Below are 20,158 nucleotides of genomic sequence, written 5' to 3' on the forward strand. Positions count from 1 at the left end.
GGTGACAACAGGTTGACTAGTCTCCACTGCCCCTTTGCTTTTGGACACGGTGGCTCTGAGACCAGGACCGCGCTTTGGTCTGTTGAAAAGCAGAGGTGCTGGCAGAAGGTGGGAAGCAACAGGGGGCAATGGCTGCCAGGTGAAACAGGGGGGTGGCTGTTGCCCCTGCTATGGTGACAGCTGCAGGGAGGGAGAAGTGACACAGGGACAAGGACTGCCTCTCCCCGCAGGGCAGACCAAATGCACATACCAGCCAGATGTTGCACAGCTGCTCTGCTCGCTCACCACCCGAGCAGTCCCCCCATGTTCCTTGTCCCGCTGTGGCCTCCTGCCCACATAGAATTGCCATGCAGCTGTCCCTGTGCTATGACATCTCCACTGATGTCAGAGTGAGCAGCAATGGCCTGGGGAGGGGGCACCTCCCTTGGAGCTGAGCTCAGGCTTCCTCGCCTCCACAGTCCCCAGCCAACCTAGTCCCTGGGGCACAGGGAGGACCATGACATGGGAAAATCCGGGAAATCTGGAAAATTTGTACCAAATAACTTCCACTCTCCACATGGCCCTATACATATGGGTATAGTCACTGCTGGAAAATCTACTGTTGCTCTCATGAGCTTCTCACAGCAGTTAATTATTCTCATTATTCAAAATAAGGCTTTTATTTCTAATCAGAAATTGTTTGTCTTCATTTTCCATTCATTCAAATTCATCCTTCTCAAGGGCATTACAATGATCCATAGCATCAGATGTTTTCTCCTGAGACTTCCACCCTGCAATGAAGATGCTTCTACAGCTCTTTAAAAATTAATATGTTTTGCACCCTTTATAGATTAAGAATTTTCTCCAGCACTTGAATAATATGTCTGTTATGTCTCCCTCCTCTCCAGACTTTTCTGCTATCTCATAAACCACCGACCCCAAACCAGAGGGCAGGATTGCAGCACTGCTCTCCATGAGTAAGCCCACCCCCTCACTGCACTGCGTGACTGACATTAGCCTGCTCCTCCCTAGCAATTTGTTTTAAGGCTAAAACAGACTGTGGATCACTACAAGCCCCAGATATGTCAGCCAGGCCAAAGGCCACCAGCTTATCCTCCACTGAGCCCAGCAATGGGTGTTTTTTTAGAGATCTTTAAAATGTCTCTGGTCAGATGTGCTTTATTCCCTGAGCTCGTGTTGCGCAAGACAGAGCAACCCCTGGGGTACACCCCAGCCCTCAAGAGGCTGCACTAAAGCATTCCTAACAGCCACGAATTGCTGGAGCAGACCTCTGGATCCGGCCCTTTTCTCTGCACTTACCTGCTGCTCTGGGAGGGTTTGCTGCTGCCCATTTCTGCCTTCAGCTAGGGCAGTGCTGTTTCAACACACGGTGCCACTGACCACTGGCGAGATTGTTCTCCTGTCTCTGTTAGCCAGCAGGTTCACTGCTGCAGGTTTTTCAGATTAAATGTCTCCTTCCACATTAACCTGCATTAAGCACAGCAGACGCCACAACTAACCTGTGGGCACACACATAGGAAGCCACCGCACAAATGCAAACATCAAAACTTCTTATTTGCAAACCATCAAAACGTTGATGTCTGCAAACCACTTCAGCTGGCGGTGCGGTGCCACACTGCAGCTCTGGAGCAGACTGGATTTAGGGCACGAGCAAAAGCAGAGTGCATCTGCCCCTGCCTCTCTGTGCCGGCTTCAGACCCCTCCCCTGCTCGGAGGGGAAACCTTCAGGAGGGGGACAATGTCCTCCACTCCTGCCCTCCCACCCCTGCCGGTGCACTGCGAATAGTGAGTGTGCCACAAGGCTGCATTTCGTCCCTCTTCTTCCCACCAGCACAGACATCTGGGTGGGAAGACGCTGTGACAGCCCACAGAAGGCAGAGTGTTCCTCACCTGCTTTATGCATCATGTCAGAAAAGCCTGTCTGGCCTCTGGGGCTGGTGGGCACCGCTGAGGGGGGCCACCCCAGTGGTCCCTGAGGAAAGGCACGTCTGAGAGGAGCCGTCCCGGTCAGCTGTGAGGAGAGCAAAGCATCTGCACAGGGCAGGGCACAGAGCAGGATGGTGCCGGGGTGGAAATCACTGACCACAGGCTTTTGCTGTGCAGGTGGCTCCTCTGAGCTGGCCTTGGGCATCTGCAGCCCAGGTGGGCTGAGTGGGGGGAGCAAGGGTCTCTGCATGTAGCTCATCTTGTGTTTGTCCTTCCAGACGAAAGCTGTTCCTGCTGTGAAACGTGTTCATCTGATTCGTGTCAATATAAACAATGCTAGGGCCGCATAATAAAATGTGACCCTCACTGTATATGTAATCTTTAACCATTTTGTCGGTCCTCGTATAACCGCAGGCCGGGAGGAAACAGATGATATGCATATAGTTCTTTTTTGCCAGCCCAAAACCGGTTTTGTTGTTAACTGCGCAGTGTTAAACAAGAGATCCTAGGGGAGAACTGAGGCATTTATCATAGTATTAAGCGAGGTTACGAACAGGGTGATCTTTAGTATGTATGAATAGAGGGTGTATTGAAGTGGCAGTGTGTAAGCAATTTGTTATATGCATTTGTTGGGGGGAAGGTGTCTGTTGCGAACCTGCTTAGGCTTTGATGGCCACAGCTGGTGTTGTGCAGGGTGCCGCCTGTTGCACAGGATGTCTGCTGTCATGCCCGAGCAGTGAGGAGCTTGGTCGGAGATACATTGTATAGGAGACCCCTCAGCCAATGAGGAGAGTTCGAGAAGTTTCTAGGAGAACTGAAGACCCCTCAGCCAATGAGGAGAGTACGAGAAGTTTCTAGGAGAACTGAAGACCCCTCAGCCAATGAGGAGAGCTCGAGAAGTTTCTAGGAGAACTGAAGACCCCTCAGCCAATGAGGAGAGTTCGAGAAGTTTCGAGGAGAGTTCGAGAAGTTTCTAGGAGAACTGAAGACCCCTCAGCCAATGAGGAGAGTACGAGAAGTTTCTAGGAGAACTGAAGACCCCTCAGCCAATGAGGAGAGTTTGAGAAGTTTCTAGGAGAACTGAAGACCCCTCAGCCAATGAGGAGAGTTCGAGAAGTTTCTAGGAGAACTGAAGACCCCTCAGCCAATGAGGAGAGTTCGAGAAGTTTCTAGGAGAACTACTGCACCTGCACAACCAGGAGGTGGAGAGTCTTGGAAGGACATGCCTAGTATGAATATGTAACTAATGTTAGACTATAAAAGAAGCTGGGTTGTCCTTCACAGCGTGCGTCTTGGTAGAGCAGGGACTCGTGACGCACCCAGCGCTGTTTGCTTGCCTTTATTCATTTAATAAATTGTAAACTTTGATTGGAATCCTGTTTGAGACTAAATTCATTTATCACACTGCTGTCTGTGCAGGAAGCCTAGCCTACCTAGAGAGGCATTAGAAATACCCCTGCCTGCAACCCCTCCTGCCAGCCTCGCTGCTGGAGAGCTGAAGCTTTCAAGGTGTTAAGGAGGAGGTGCTTCAGCCCAAGTGGCAAACCCGAAGGCTGCACTTGCGGGCCGATGCCGCTCAAAGATGAAGCTCCTCATGGTGCAGGTCTTGCTGCTATGGTGTAGATGCTGTTGCCTACTGCTCTTCTCTGCACGACTAACCCTGCACAGCGTGCTGCAGACCTGGGGGTCTGCACGAGCTAGGACAGAGTATTGGGGTCTCATACAAGGTCTGAGGAAGCGGAGCGAGGGAGCAGTTGACCAGCAAGCTGGTGGCAGGCTGACAGCCCCCAGTCCAGCCCAGTGCACAGAATCTGGGCTTTGGCCATGGCCACTCTATGTCCAGCTCAGCCCAGTCCCCCAGCCAAGCAGAAGTTGTCACTTCTAGAATAACATGTCTCAATGTATTCAAAAGGAAAACGTAACTTTGGTATCCAAGTCCCAAGAAGTGTTTTCCTGCCTGCTGGGCTCCGCAGGACGCCTGCTCGGCCACAGTTGTGGCACTGGTAAAGCACCTGGACTGCACTCCTCTGAATCTGTTCGTTTGTCACTCCATAAATGATGGGGGTTAACATGGGGAAAGAAAAAGCACACAGAGATTGGCCACAACAATAAGAGCAGACCTAGGAATACAGTGCCCAAAATGGTATGCGATAAAGGAGGAAAAAGCTGGTGTGTACCACAGTAATATGACCAAGAGATGGAGCTGCAGGTGCTCAGAGCCTTGAGCCAGGCACCTTTGGATGGGAGCTCAAAGATGGTCTGGAGGATCATCAGGTAAGACACAGCAATGAGTGTGGCATCCACACCTGTCACAAAAACAGCAATCATGACACCACACCAGGCATTCATGGTGATGTCCGCACACGGCAGCCTGGCTATGCCCGTGCACTTGCAGTAGGTATGAGGGAGGAGTTTGTCTCTGCAAAAGGTCAAGCACTTCACAAAAACAACAATGGGGAAAATGATGGATTCTGCTTTTATGACAGAAATGCTAACGTAGGTAAAGGAAATTCACCCCTTCATAACTCACCCCAGGGGGAAGACCATGCTGCTTAATTTCAATTAGCACCCCAGGTCTTACCTGAAGTCACCAGATGCCCTCCCATTTGCTCAGCAGACACTCAGAGGAGCTTGTCTTGACCTCCAGCAGTTCCTAGGACCGAAGGCTTATTTTCCATGGCTTTTAACACCACAAAGGACTTCTGTGATCACCCATCTTCATCCCCTTCATAACACCATAAAGCATCTGTAAAATGCTTTGTTTTCATTTTCATTAAAAGAGGACTGTGAACCAACTCTCAGCCATTATTGCTGCTGAGCAGAGTTGGATCAAAGTGCTGGTTTCTCCGGATTTTCTCCCCCTCGTCTTACCCCTCTCATTATTGCAGCAGTGGGAGAGGTGTTTCATGGGGACTGAGCAGCGCTGGCGTGTGCTGGGGGAAGGAGCAGGACCTGTCCTGGAAGACAGCATGTCTCCAACTTCCGCTCGTCCCTCCCCTGGTGCCTCCCCATCCCACCAACAGCAGCAGGCACTGAGGTTTCCTCCCAGCTCACCATAAGTTTTCAAAAATGTGGACCTTGGGACTGGGTGAAGTAACTGAGAATAAGCCGAGGGGAACATGGACCTGCATTGCCCACCATCACCCCTGCACAGCTACAGGAACACACTGGGACCCTCACATTGGCCAAGCATCAGCCAAAGTGCCCCCACCAAAACGCTCCTTCCCTCGGATGCCTGAGCTCCTCTGGAGCCACCTCCACTGGGACTGCAGCTCCCTTCTCTGGTACGGCCTGTACCCCTCCTCCTTAGGAGTATGATACTGCATTCACCTCTATTAAATTAGCTGTCTTTGCCTCATCTAAAAACCTTATTAGCAATGATTTTATACTTGCTTCTACACAACTGATAACGATCATATATAGCATCAGACCCAACATCCAATCAGTCCCTGCTGAATGACCCCAGAAATGTACGGAAAACTAGCTCTCAGTGGGGAGCTATCACTGAAATAAGACTTTGCAGTTAGCCAAACTCCATTAACATCTGCTTTACTTATTATTTATTTGTTTGTTTGTTTGTTATAATGAGGTATATATCACAATATTCTGACAATAAAAAAATACTCACAGTTGTATTCAGCCTTCGGGTAACTTTATCACCCAAATGTGGAAGTCATCAGAAAATGAAATGACATGATTCTACAGAAGATAACACCAAAAATAAGTACTGACTGCCATTAATTACATTCTTGCCCTTTTTACACTTTATTGATCAAGTCTCATATTCACTTTTCCATTATTTTATTTGGAGCTAATGTCATACTAAGCAGTTTCAAATTTCTTCAATAATCCCATTTCTCCTTTTTAATATTAGCACATCTCAGAAAGGGTTTCTTTTTTTCTGTTTTCTTTTTTTTTTTCACTAGTTTTGCTAAGCCTGGGGATACCTGACGATGACTTGCAGGCCTGGTGGCTCCTCCACCGGCTCTTCTGGACCCCCCCAGGCACACATTATCCAGACCTGCTGATTTCCACTTGCCTGAGTCCTGTTCCCAAAGGCTATGGACAGGATGAATCTGCAGTTGAAAATGTGAATGGAAATATTCACAGGCAAAATCTGAATTGAAATGTGCACCACAATATAAAGAAGTTTGAGGTGCATTGGAGACTTTGGGGTTGCCCGAGCTGTCTGTAAAATTCAGCAAAATTTAGTCAGCAGGCGTGCACCAGAACTACCAGTATACCTGGGAACCTGTCCAGCCTCTCTGCAACAGAGCTATGGGTTGGATGTTGATGTCTGCTGAACACACTTGTCTTGAAAACATTCCCATCTGGTCCACATTTGCCAGGTCCCCACTGTCTTTCATTCACTTGCCTCTTTTCAAAGCTTCATTTCACCCCTCTCACTGGTAGACCAGCCCGGTTGCCCGTTCCCGCCTGCCCGGCTATGCCCTGCTGCCTAAGCCCCCCAGCCTGAGCAGGTGAGCCACGTGCTCCCAGATCTGCCTTGTTCTCACCCCGTAGATGATGGGGTTGAGCATGGGCGGCACCACAACGTAGAGGTTGGCCAAGGAGATGAGGACATGTTGAGGAACGCGTTGGCCAAACCGGTGCGCTAGGAAGGAGAAGAAGGCCGGTGTGTAAAACATGGCGATGACGCAGAGGTGGGAGCCGCAGGTGTGCAGAGCCTTGGGGGAGGCACGTGGGGATGGCAGCCCCCAGAGACACCTGAAGATCAGCGCATAGGAGACGATGATCAAGATGGCGTCCAAGCCAGCTGAAAGGAAGCCAGCAGCTACCCCGTACCAGATGTTGACAGAGATGTCGGCACAGGCCAGGCGGGCCACGCCGATGTGCTCGCAGTAGGTGTGGGGCATGACGTTGTGCCCGCAGTAGGGCAGCCGCTTGAGGAGGAAGATGGGGGGAAACATGATGCAGAAACTCCTGATTAAAGCCACCACACCAACCTTCCCCACAACAGAGCGCGTCAGGATGGTCATGTATCGGAGGGGGTCACAAATGGCGATGTACCGATCAAAGGCCATCGCCAGTAAAACAGCCGACTCTGCCACAAAAACGAAATAGATGGAGAACATCTGTGCCAGGCAGCCACTGAAAGAGATTTGGGTGGACAGAGACCAGAGGATGCTGAGGGTTTTGGGCACGGTGGCAGTGGACAACAGCAGGTCGCACACTGCCAGCATGCACAGGAAGATGTACATGGGCTCATGGAGGCTGTGCTCCTTCACGATGGTGAGCAGCAGGACCGAGTTCCCAAGCAGGGCAGCAGAGTACATCATGCAGACTGGGATGGAGATCCAGGTGTGAGACTTCTCCATCCCAGGTATCCCCACCAAGATGAAGAATGCAGGGTGGGAACCTGAGACATTGGGTGTTGACATGACTTGATGCAACACTTCATGTTGTTCGTCGTTTGCAGGAGCTGTGTAATGGTAGGAAGGTACGTGGGAAGAAAGGCTCTAAGAGCAGCTGAACTATATCCGGGATACAAAGGGGAACTGAACTCATGATTAGCATTGCTCAAGGCACAGACACTTAAACTTCTGAACCATGTTTTATCTGGAAGTGTTAAATATTGTGCAATTTACTCCATCAGGGTTCCTCTCCACTATTCAGGTCCCTACATACTGGCTAGGTACTGTTATTTCTGCCGTTTGAGTCTCTGAAGCAAGGAGTCTTCTGCCTGCAACTGCCTGCAGCTGCTGGGAACTAGAGCAAAATATACAGGAGACTCACTCTTGAAACAGTGATCGCATAAATGCTTCTCTGGGTGACATACTTGGATGTGACCACCATTTATGCTGCAATTGAGAAATCTCCAGGGTTGGAAATATATTATGGAAAATTCTTTACTCTCCCATGACTGCCACAAAGGAGGCATGTCCATTGCTCATCCTGCTCTGGGACACCCCACTTTAGTGACTCAGAGCTGTTTGAAAGCTACCTACGAAATCAGGACACAAGGAGCTTGGTTCAGCCCTATTCTCCTTGGGATTTTGCCTGCCTGTGTCTGCCTCTATGAAAGGTCTGTCTCTGCAGCTGTGTGTGAGCTCACTCCACCAAGAGCAAGGCGAGCGAAAGGCAGGGGAGAGCCCCTTTCATCCCAAAAGCTCTGCTTCGTAGGAGAGCCCCAGACGGTAGTGTCTGATCACCCAGGTATCTGGAGAAATTCTTTTGTCAGATGCAAAGAGACAAAATTAAAAGCCACCAGCAGCAGGGCATTATCAAAATGTCCAGGGTCTAAAAGGGGATTTACAAGTGCCATGGGGACTAACCAGCTGTGTGTCTGGAGCTGCCACCTTATGCACTATGTCCATGGAGTACGAACCAGGGATCTGAGCTGCTGCTGGATTGCCAGGTGCTATTGAGCCAGTACAAAATAAATAATGAAACCCTCTGAACTCCCTGGCACTGGGGACTGCTGTTTTAGAGAATATGGAAAATTTACAGGCAAACTGCTGTACTAGCTCCCACCCAGGCTTCAAGTATTAGAAGAACACAAGTCCATTCTCACTCCAAGTGAAATCCCTTTGCATCCAGTGTGTCTGGCAGAACTGAGCAGGAGGAGCATGCTACTTCCATCCCCTTGAGGAACACATTGCCCCGTGCCCTCCCTGCCACACTTATGCAGGGAGTTTGGGATAATGCAGCCAGAACCGCTGCCAGGAAATGTTTACGTATCTCTGGCAAAGGTATCACACAATAAATCCTGCATGGACCCCTGCCATCCCCCATCTCTCTAATCCATCTCTACTTCACCAAGCCCAGTTGAAACAACAGTGCTGCGACCCAGCCGAATCACCCACCTTCTGTGCCAGCAATGGGATCCATCTCGGACAGAGCCTGAGCCTGGGGTGTTTATAGTGCATCCGGAGAGTGCGCTGGGGCACCGCAGGGCACGGACGGTGCTGCTCATATCCTGACGCAGGTGGCGAAGAGCACTGGGGACACCACCAGTTCATTTTCCCTGGGTATTTCCTACGACTGTGCTAATTGGGTGGGGACTGCACAAGCCCTGCAGACTTTCAGGTTGTCCCTGAAGCAACCTCAGTGAATCCTCACCACCCCATCACTCATCACCACCCTGACCACAGTAACTTCTGCAAAATTCATTGCCTGGTCCTGGATCCCAAAGGGGTTCCCAGGGCTATGCATGAGCCAGCCTGGGGCAAGCAGGGACCTGTCAATCAGGTATGAGTTTTACCCTCATCCTTGTCCTAGACTGAAAGTGCTTTGGGACCAGGACCTGTTTTAGCTTTTTGTGAACCATGATGGAGAGGAATTTGGGAGCTCTGACATAGACATCAGCAGATATTCCTATTATAAACTTTTTAGCTGATTTTGTCCTCATTTCTGATTTTAGAAGAGAGCAGCAAATTTATTGGACTACTGTTCCTCCTCTAGAAAGCTGCAGACACCCTGAGCAGATTGTGTAGTGGGGTCAGGGCAACAGCAATCAGCAGCTTCCTGACTGCCACAACCCTTCAGGGGAGCTGTCAGGGACCTCTGGGACCAACAGGGACCTCTAATACATGAGAGCAAACCAGTCAACCAATAACTCCATCCTGGCTGCCGAGTTACCATCTCATTTTAGGCAGGACAGCTTACAGTAATGTGCTATTTATTATCTGCCTGTATGTGTAGTGGGGATTTTTATTAATTAACTAACATTTGCTAAGACATTATAATGATGGAGGTGAAACGAAGTAAAATCATTAAGCTTTGCTACTCTAATTTATTACCCACAGAGCTCTGCAGATGAAGAACAATTAATAAAGCACCATTGTTCATAAACAGCAATAAAAATGAATGGAAATGTGGTACTTTAACTCGGAACACTCAAGGCTTTGTTCATGATGAAAGCTGTGTTTGTCTCTGTCTATTCAGCAAAGCATTCAAATACAGCTGAAGAGCATTTTCCTTTAAAGCATATGCTTAGAGCTTGACTCAGCACAAACCTGAAGCATGATCTCCACTTCAGGTGCAGGCTTGACTGCTTCTCAGTGCACGTAAGCGTGAAAAGCCTGACCATGCATTCACTGAAGACAAAGGGGTGTTTCTTACAGTAACTCCATTGACTTCCACTTATCTCCCAAAGTTTTTGAGATTTCATTCACTTTTTGCATGTGCTACATGGATGCCATGAAAAAACTTCAGTCAAAATCCCTTCCTCCTCCCCAGAAAAGTGTCCCTGCAATCCAAACATGCTTACAAATAGCCTACCACATCAACTGAGCTAAAAAATAATAGGTCTTTCAAGAATGGAAAATTAAAAAGTGCAGAAGTTCTGGTTTCACATCTCGTGTGAGTTATTAAGCTAACATTTTAACCACATTAGAAATATAAATCTTCCCAATCAGCTGGCTAATATCCCATTATGCATGCCCCTTTGGACATGAATTGCTAAGCTAGTGATTCATTGACCCAGGGACATTTGCCTGTGCAGTTTGCTCCCTGACCTGGCCGCCACATCAATCCAAGGAGCAGAGTGGCGCAAGGGCTGTGAGTTTAAAACTGCCTCCTCAGTTGTATAAAACTGTTCTTCGAAACCCAGAGCAGAAGGCTCCATGAAATGCAGTCATCTGGTACGATGACACACAGCCCATCCCAACCAAGCTGGCTGCTAAAATGCCAGTGAAAACATGGGTTCCAGCAGGAATGCATTGCCCCTGAGAGAGGATCCCCTGCATGCTGAGGACCACTCACTGGAGTAACACCACCCCATGCAAAGTGCCAGCGGGGTAGTGCAGTAACATAGCATGCAGGCCAGGCCTGTCCTGTTAGTGCCATTCCCTACCTATTTTCCATTATTTATACTTGGTTTGGAAGCAATTTGGAGGCAGGTGTTTGGCATTTGTGCAGCACCTGCCCAGGGAGATCTACCTCCCACTAGCTCCACAATGAAGATGATGATGGCACAAGACTCCTGCGCCTTTATAAAAGAGTCCCTTCTCAGGACCCTGCTCAGACTCATGCCACCTCTGAGCACACACGTTTTAGCTGCACTGCTGTTGTGCTCAGAGTTAAGTGTGCGCTTAAGTTCATTGCTGAGGAGAGGCCAAAGAGGGGAAGCAGTGAAGAAGGTGGCAGAAATAACCATGTGAGTTAAAGTGTGTAACAGAGACACTGGTAAGCAATATTGTTCTTTAATATTGACAAATTTAGATGGCAGCTCAGTTGTTACTAAAGCTGGCCAAAAGGCTTTCAGAAGAAAACTCTTCAGCAGAGGGCTGCTTTGTCACAAGTTCTTGTTTTCAGGTAGGAAGGCAGGGCTGAAGGAGACCTTCTGAATTGGCAAACAAGTCTCTTGCAGTCACAAGCTGTCTCGCATCTCACCCGTACCTCCAAATCTGCTGTAACCCCTGTGACAGCTGCTGTGCAGCTACTCCAGGTCCTCCATGCCCTAAAGACCTTAAAGCATCTATTTCTGCCTAAATGCATTCATGTGCTGCCTATAACAACTTGCTCTCCTGACACATTTTCTTTCTCACAGCTCCGTCTCATATCAGAAATCACGCAGACTGCTTTGTGTCAATACCCTTTCTTTTGCAAAGAAAGCCAACACAAACACAAATGTTTTGAGGACATTAAAAAAATCCAACAATATGAGCAGCTTTTGTGACAAGCTCTGTTATCTTCACTGTTAAGCAAACAGCTTTTAATGAACAGACTTTCATTTCCCCTGTGCCTGTCACAGGGTTCCCACCTTTGATGAAATCAGAAAAAAAAAAAAAAACCAAAGAAAAAAAGAAATTTGTTGAAAGAGTTAAGAACTTCTGGGGGTTTTTTGATCTGACATTATTAATCTCTTTCTTTCCATTTTCTTTTGAAGTTGTAGCAGCGTTACCAGAATGACTGGAGCAGAGCAGGGTTTTGGTTGCTCTATCAGTGTTATCTCCTGCGTCATTCAGCCTGGTCCCAGAGAGCACTTGTTGCTCCTGCTCTCAGTCAGGGACATTGGGCTTGATCAGCCGCACCCTCAGCGACCTGCTAGCTCCTATCCCTGATGCAGGCACAACATTTCGTGGAGCCCAGAGCTGGGGAGAGGCATTCCCCGGCATCTCGAGGGTCACCAGCCCCTCCAAAGTAGGCACCTCTGAGGTCCAGGCATGTGGCAGTGGTTGCCTTCAAGGCAGCTTCCCCACCATGGGCAGGTCTGAAATGTCTTTGCAGCACAGTGAGGCTGTGGGCTTGGCAAGTGCCCTCTGCTCTCTTGGTCAGGGGAAAAAAGGATGTTCTGCAGAAATGGCTGGATGATCTGCTCCATCTTGTCACTATGGGCATGAACACACCAGACCTTTCATCAGGTCTCACAGCTGACACAGGGTCAGAGCATCCCGGCTCCTGACATTGCTGTGAGAGCTGGACTGCAGAGCATGAGCCTTCAGAAAGGGCTCCCTAATTGCTGCAATCAAAAGACTCTGGTTGCTGACTGGATGAGGAAGAGTTGTACTGGCCAGACCCAAGGAAGCCCCTGAGCTCAGGAGGGGACCAAAAAGTGCCCAGAGCCCCGTGCCCCAGAACGGTGTGTAAGAGAGAAGTGCAGCTGCCAGTGGGTATGATGCAGAGAGGAGAAGCAAGCATTTGTCTCAGCATCCCACCCAGTAGAACATGAAGGAAAGCATGAAGGAAAGGTCTCTGGTGCATTCCCTCCTCTTCCTCATCCTGGAGTTCCTTCCCATGGTGGAAAGGAGACTGCTGCCACAGCTTTGAAAGATACTGGTGGTTTAATGCTTAACAACCCCTGGGAGCCACCAGAGCCAGAGGAGTTCATGGAGGGGCAGCAGTGGGACCTCTGCAACCCTGCATGTTGGCCAAGCCAGGGCTGTGCAGGGAGCAGGCTCAGCTGCTCCCAGGACCACGCTGCCCAACCTCCCTGGAGGACACCCTGAGACCTGCTGCAGCCATCTCTGCGCTCTGGGGCCCTGAGCAAGCACCAAGAGCATCGCCTACTCAGAGCCAACAACAACTCACACTGCAATTTTTGCATTGGGTTTCAGAAGCCTTGGCATTTAACAGCTGAGCCAGAATGGCCATCAAGACTCTGCTGTCAGGACGAGACGACAGACAGGTCCCATCTGAGCGTGCACTGCCTGCCAAGTCAATGCTATGCAAAGCACTGGACAAGAGGACCTTTGTGCTTTGGTGATGAGAGCTAGGCAAATGGGAGCGTTGCTGTGACTTTTCCATGGGACTGAGAAGCTCCAGCCACATGGGCACAGCTCATTCCTGCTGTAGTCCAGGCTGCAGGAACCAGAAGACTCTTTACAGGACTGTGGCTGCTGGTGCCAGTGTCTCCACTGTCCTCCATATTATAATGACGCAACAAAACCCCACCTTGAAAGTGGTGCAGAGCACACTGATCTTCCAGCAGAGACCTAAAATTCTGGCAAGCTTCCCCCTGAGGTCTCCAGTGCTGCCTCCACTCCCTTCTCCCCATGGGTCTTTATGTGCACTTGGGACACTTTAGCAGTGCTGGTGCTCACTGCACTGAGATGAGAGTCTCCCCTCTTTCTGACCTTGCCGCTCATATGATTCCCCAAAGCAGAGGCAGCAGATGAGTTTATGCTGACAGCCTGCATTGCTGTCTTTGCTGAGGAAGGGAAAGGCAAGGAAAAGGGCTGTCCTTGCTGGTCAGATTGATGATGAAGTTAAACTCAGACTGTATACAGATGCGCAGAACTGTCCTTGTTGCTCCTCACTCTTCATGTTTGCACTGCTTTTCACAACTGTCTGAGGCAGATTGCCAGTGACTTCAGGTAGAATAAGGTATTACTGATGTAACTGGTACATACACCAATGAGAGGAACAAGAAAAGGTGCAACAAAGCTATTTTGGTGTTGAAGGATAAATCAAATGTACAGCAACAAAGAAGTGGTGGGTAATCAGCCAGCTGTATGGGCAGAAAAGGATCTTGAGGTGCAGTGTACTTCACGCTGAGCACTGCTCAGCAGTGTAGTGTTCTTGCAGACAGAAAATGTCTCTGTGGTATGTGTAGGATGTAGGAGACCATTGTCCTTTTGCACTCCACTCTAGAGGCTTGAATTCAGTTTTGGACATCATGGTTTAAGGAATATGTTTCCCTTAAACACAGGACAATAAAGCCTTTCCTGACCTCACAGGGCTGTTCAGCATGTAAACACCTTCAGCAGTAAGAGATGCCAGGGGCCCTCAGAAATGCAAGCTATACCCATGAAGATAGGATAGACCACCACCTGTGCCATGGTAAACAGCACTTTGCCCATCCAGCTATGGTTTGTGTACCAGGCTCCGGTCTGATGACCAACGAGGTGTTCACAGTCTAGGCACTGAGATAACAGGTGAAGGAACAAACAGAAACAAAGCTGTAGGACAGCAAACAAAATCGCCAGCAGTAAGTGATGGTAAATCAGCAGATGTAAGAGCCCTGATGCTCCTCAGCTGAACTCCGCCCAGTCTTTGCTAGATAGACCATTCAGGGGAAGAATCTGTAGGAGAAACCGGTAGCAATGAAGGGGCTGATGACCCAAGCCCACATTTCCAGAAATCCCACCACCCTCAGCTTCTCCTGAACCTCTTGGGCAAACCTGTTCTTCCGGGGCAAAAAGTGCTGCAGCGCTCAGTGCTGCTTTCCAGATCCTGTCCCATGTCCCCCATCCCTCCGGCAGCACTCAGCATCTGCTCCCCAAGCCGGGGCAGGGGCACTCCCCTGCGGGGCACAAGAGGCGGAGGACGCGCTCCCGGATCTGCCTTGTCCTCACCCCGTACACGATGGGGTTCAGCATTGGCGGGACCACGACGTAGAGGTTGGCCAGGAGGATGTGAACATGACTTGGGATGTGGTGGCCAAACCGGTGCGTGAGAAAGGAGAAAAAGGCGGGCACATAGAACATGAGGATCACACAGAGGTGAGAGCCGCAGGTGCTCAGGGTTTTGAGACGAGCCTCCGGGGACGGAAGCCGAAAGACCGTCCTGAGGATCAGAGCATAAGAGACAGCGATGAGCACAACGTCCAGGCCGGAGGAGAGAAGAGCTGTTGTCAGCCCGTACCAGACATTGGCTTTTATGTCGGCGCAGGCCAAACGGGCGATGCCCATGTGCTCACAGTAGGTGTGGGGCATGACATTGTGTCCGCAGTATGGCAGCCGCTTCAGGAGGAAGATGGGTGGGAACATGATGCAGAACCCCCGGACAACGGCAGTCACAGCTATTTTCCCGATCACCGAAGGGTTTAAGGTTGAAGAGTACCGCAGCGGGTCACAGACGGCCACATACCGGTCAAACGCCATCGCCACCAGAACGGACGATTCCACGATGAAGCTGAAATGGGTGAAGAACATCTGTGTAATGCAGGCATCGAAGGAAATTTCCCTGGCACTGAACCAGAAGATCGCCAGCATTTTGGGCACTGTTGTGGTCGAAAGCATGAGGTCAGCAACAGCCAGCATGGCAAGGAAGAGGTACATGGGCTCATGGAGGGTCCGGTCCGTGATGATGACAAAGAGGAGGACAGAGTTGCCAAACACCGCAGTGATATACATCAAACAGAAGGGGACGGAGATCCAGATGTGGGACTCCTCCATGCCCGGGATGCCCGTCAGGACGAAGGTGATAGGATCGAAGCTGCTTTCATTGAGCTCATACATGATGCTTCAGTCCTCAGTGTCAGCCTGACTATGCTCTGTGCAAGAAAGAGAAGGGATAAACAATGCCTGGGGAGCCCGGTGTTAGCCCATGACCACCTACAAATGTGTACAAATTGGTGCATACGATGTCCTATTTGCAACTGCCTTCCAACCTGAGCCATTTCTGAAGGGCGAGGGGTTGACTCGCTGTGTTTTGCTGTACAAGGAATCTATTCATTCTTTCCTATCAACCCTACGAACTGTGTCTGTAAGAAAAACATCTTCTCTGTCCCTCCATTTCCACCACAAAACAGGCCAGGTCCTTTTCTACCTCCACTTTATCCACTGTCAGAGAAAGGCTTGTAAAAGTCATAATTACTTGCCTTGTCACTGACGGCAGGCTATATATCTGTGTGTACCTGGAAAGCCGTGTGTCTTTGTTAGGACTGTGTGTTTCTTCAGGGAGATGAAGTAACACAATGTCTCACTCTGTTACTGATCAGTGACCAGTTCACTTCTGAGAGCTCCTTGCACAAATATTAAGATAGGAATAAAAACTGTACCAGTACCAACACTGATAAGCATCTTGGATGTGGCTGACATTCAACTCAACCTCTGAAGGTTGTGACCACCCCTGAAACTTCTGCGGGACACGTTACTCCCTGTATTTCCACCTATATAAACATGTTCACCTGTTTGCAAACACCACAAAGTGCTTTTTGTGCTTCTTCCCCCTCCCACAGGGATTTCAGAGACCCAAACACTGGCAAACCCCAAGGGGCAAAGGGGAGAGCTAGGCTGGACTTTCAGCCCACATCCAGACCTTCTGAATAACCTGGAGCAACTCTTACCTGGCAGATTCCCTGCCTTTTCCTTCATTCCTTTTCGTCTCCTTTGTAAAGAGGGGCAAAGACACAGTGGAGTACACAGCATGATCTCTGGATGAAGAAGTGCTGGCCCAAAATGCAAGACAAGTGCTACCAGGGCAGCCAAGTCATAGCAATACTCTGGAGAGATACCCCGAGTGTAGACTTCTGCACTGATGCTCAGCCGACACCAGACCTTTCCAGCCTCTGAGCTCAGTCTCCTGCAGTTTTCCCAGTTCCCAAAGTGCCATGGTAGCCTGAACTCGGAGCACAGTCCCATGAAGGGCTGATCAGCCTAAGGGTATTTTTGCAGATTTGAATAATGCAAACAAGCCAAGCCTGCAGAGTCCTCTGTGGACGCTTTTCCACAAGAAGGGTTTTGAGGAGAAGGAACGCTGCAGGACTGCTGGTTTTATGTGCTTCCCCCCATTTTGCCCCTGCTTGTAGGCCCACCCCATCCCCTGTACATGTTCTATCATACACTAGAAAAAGCCTAGGCCAGGGTTGGGATGCAGGAAAATTAGTTTGATTTGGACCAAAGCTACACCTTCATTCTTCAGACCTGCTTGCAGCCTGGTTTATTTTTATTGCAAACTGCAGGTATCTAAGTGCAAGACATGTTTGCATTTCTAAGCATTTCCATTAAGAAGGATTCTTGTCCTCTATGAACCGCAAGTCCACTGAAAACATCAGTCAGTATAGAAAAGATCTTCAGCTCATCACAAAGATTTATCTAATTGCCTCTTCCACTTTTAAAACCACATAATTCAACAGAGGTGAATAAAGATAGGCTAGGTCTATGATTGTAAATTAAATCAGCCTGGGAACGTTCCCAGGCACCAACGCCAGCCAGCCAGTGCCTGACTGGATATGGTTTACAAAGCAGTTCAGCAAGACTTTACACCTCCACTTCTTAGTGATATGGAAATATATTTCTCTCACCCGCAGCTTTACTTCCTTTCATTCTTTTCAAACAAGAAAGCATTGCCCCAAACACTAGTGTTTAATATAAAATGACTCACCAAGGGCAGCCCCAAAGAGGAACGAGGAACCTCAGCCCTGATCAGTGCAGAGCTGCAAGGGAGTGCAAATCCCTGTCTGCGCTGCCGAGGGCCGATGATATTAATCCTTCCCCCTCCTGAATCCCAGAAGGAACATCAGCACGTCGATTTGTGGAAGTTTAAATTGCTAGTGCATTAAAGATTAACAGCAGTTAACACTCCCAGGTGAGTCAAGATATTTCCTGCTTTTCCATCATTTGCATTGCAAGTGTTTTTACTCTGTCCCTGCCTAGGCACCAGCTACGTCTCCCGACCATGACGAAGACTTGAGAATGAGAACGGCACAGCACACTACCCGAGCAGCGCTCCCAGGCTCCAGAGGAGCATCTCTGATGTCTGGGAGTGTTTTATCCCCCACGGGGTGAAAATTGCCTTATACCGATGAAACCTCCCAAAACAGCCTCTGTGTTTTGCTCGTGCTGCCATGTGCCTCTGTGGGAGGAGTTCCTCTGCCTGCCTGACTCCAGCCCATGGTCAATGATCTACAAATAACAAAGCCTGTGAGTGGCTATGAGCATAAAGCTGCCTTGATGGTGTTGCAAAACAGAGAAGGCTGCAGAGATTTCTACACAGACTGAACTGCTAGCCTGAACTGGCATCAACTGGAAAAACAGAAACACCACAGTTGTATAATTTATAATATACTGTTATTGCAAAATGATTTTTACAGTACACGATGGTGGGGAAAAAAAAAAAACCTGAAACAATAACTCTGTCTATTCAAAAGATGCAAAAAATGAATTAAAGGTGATCTGAAAATACTTTGCCTGCAACCAACATGTTGAAGACCCATCAATGCAGCAGAAAAAAGGGTCTGAAAACATAGGACTGTATGAATGAATGATTTTTTTTCATCCCAGGACCAAATCAAAATGATTAAAAGTAATTGTATTTTTTTGATGAAACAAAGGAGTATGAATTCTATATAACTTGGCCTGCAGTGAAGTGTTCATCATTCAATGATTTCTCATTTTGTTTCAGTGCTGTAGTGCCTCAGGTTCAGAAATAATATGTAACCAATACAGGCAGACAGAAAAGAGATGCCTCTGGTTTTTTAGCAGTCATATATAAGGATGGATTGTCTCCCCCCACCAAACTGCCCTGCCCTGCCCATCGTGTGCTGAGCCCTCGCTGCCGGAGCTCCAGATTTTATCTACCTGGAAAACACCCAGCAAGTTTTTGGATGCTGCTTTTGTGCCATTAATAACAGCAATCGCACTCGGTCCTGCCCAAGTCCCTGTCGATATGTTTGCTCAGGAAGGTGGATTTGCTTCTGAAATATTGCAGTAATTTCCAATTTAACATCTGCTGCCAGTGAGAGGCTGGATCCCTGCAGCGCCTGCTGGGACAGGCAGGGAAGACACATGAATACCCCCGGGTCTGGGGGCTGCCCGTGCCCCCGGGGTGTCGATGCCGGACCAGGGGGATGGAGCCTGGTGCCTCACTGGGGCTCAGGCAGTCCTTGCTGCTGCAGCGGGGTCGGGCAGGAGAAGACCCGTGGTGTGAAGGGCAGGGAGCCTGCAAAAGGGGGGACAAGATATCCCCAGGGAATTCAGCGTGGCACAACGGCGGGGGGGACAAGCCTTGCCCAGGCAGGGCTTGTGCTTTTTCACCGCTGGTCACTCCTGTGGCAGCCCGAGCCCTCAGCAGGAGATGCTGGGGGGGAGGATGGAAAGTGCCTGTCCATCCCCCTATGACGGACAGCAGCGTGAGGCGTTTGAGGGCATCACGAGGAAACTCGGTTTCTGTGGGAATGGTCCAACACTCCTGAACATCTCGGTGTTTGCAGGACCCAGGATAAATCTTGAGGAGGGCTTGTGTACCAGAAAACCCACCTGTTTTCTGTCACCTGGTCTGATAATCATTCTCCCGTCAGACAATGCCTCGCGTTTTGGCACCTGCAGGTGCCGGAGATCTTTCCAGCCCACGTGTCAAGTTCATCTTATCAGCGTATGGCTTTTAATTTCCTTTTCATTTCTCTCCCTGTGGTTTCTATGGAACAGAGCTGGCCCAAAGCTTTTCTGACCAAGGAAGAGCTGTTCCACTTAGCTGTTAGAAACAGGGAGGAATTCGGATTTCATAGATTTCACATCAGAAGGTATTTTTAAGAAAAGGTGGGGTACTCTTTAGCTACGCACTAATTAAAGAGGAAGCTGAAAATCCAGGTGTCTTCCCAAAAAATGTCTCTACCGCTAGTGAGGGATAACGTGTCTCCAGAGGACACTACAAAAATATTAAAGTTACAGGTTAAAAATCTTTTATTCTTGCAAAAACTCATATACGTATGGCAGACACCAGAGAAGAGAAGAGCACGGCTTGTCCTCTGCGTCGCAGGGACCCAGCAAACAGGGGGAAGAACTGAGCCGTCGCCATGCCTTGAGGGTGGATCCAGCTTGCCGAGCGCAATGCCAGCGAGGAGCTCCAGCCCGGGCAGGGGCTGCAGGCACAACCTGCCCTCCCGGCAGCAGAGCCCAGACTGCCAGCACGTTCATGTCTGAGCAGTGGCCCCAAAGCTGCCACGCACCGGGCAGTAAGCACCAAAGAGCTGCCTGTGCTGCAAGGGTTGAATTGCCTGCTCCACCTCAGGTACCTGGAAACTCTTTCTTTATATTGCGATTTCTTGTTGTCTAGAAAGGAGGAGATGTGATAACAGCCTGCAAATGTGTGACATTACTGTGAA

The 20,158-nt window shown here is 49.3% G+C and overlaps 2 protein-coding genes across 2 annotated transcripts; both read right to left on the reverse strand.

The window, feature by feature from the left end:
- Positions 1-6,371: 6,371 nt before the first annotated feature.
- LOC115353278 (olfactory receptor 52B2-like) lies at positions 6,372-7,334 on the reverse strand. The gene has a single exon (XM_030042458.1). It carries the CDS (start codon positions 7,326-7,328, stop codon positions 6,372-6,374), a length of 957 nt encoding a protein of 318 aa, XP_029898318.1. The 5' UTR covers positions 7,329-7,334.
- A 7,263-nt stretch (positions 7,335-14,597) lies between these two features.
- Positions 14,598-15,572, reverse strand: LOC115353392 (olfactory receptor 52B2-like). The gene has a single exon (XM_030042750.1). The coding sequence runs from the start codon at positions 15,570-15,572 to the stop codon at positions 14,598-14,600; it is 975 nt and encodes a 324-aa protein (XP_029898610.1).
- Positions 15,573-20,158: the final 4,586 nt, after the last annotated feature.

This window comes from Aquila chrysaetos, chromosome 19, assembly GCF_900496995.4.
Source record: "Aquila chrysaetos chrysaetos chromosome 19, bAquChr1.4, whole genome shotgun sequence".
NCBI classification, from domain to species: domain Eukaryota; kingdom Metazoa; phylum Chordata; class Aves; order Accipitriformes; family Accipitridae; genus Aquila; species Aquila chrysaetos.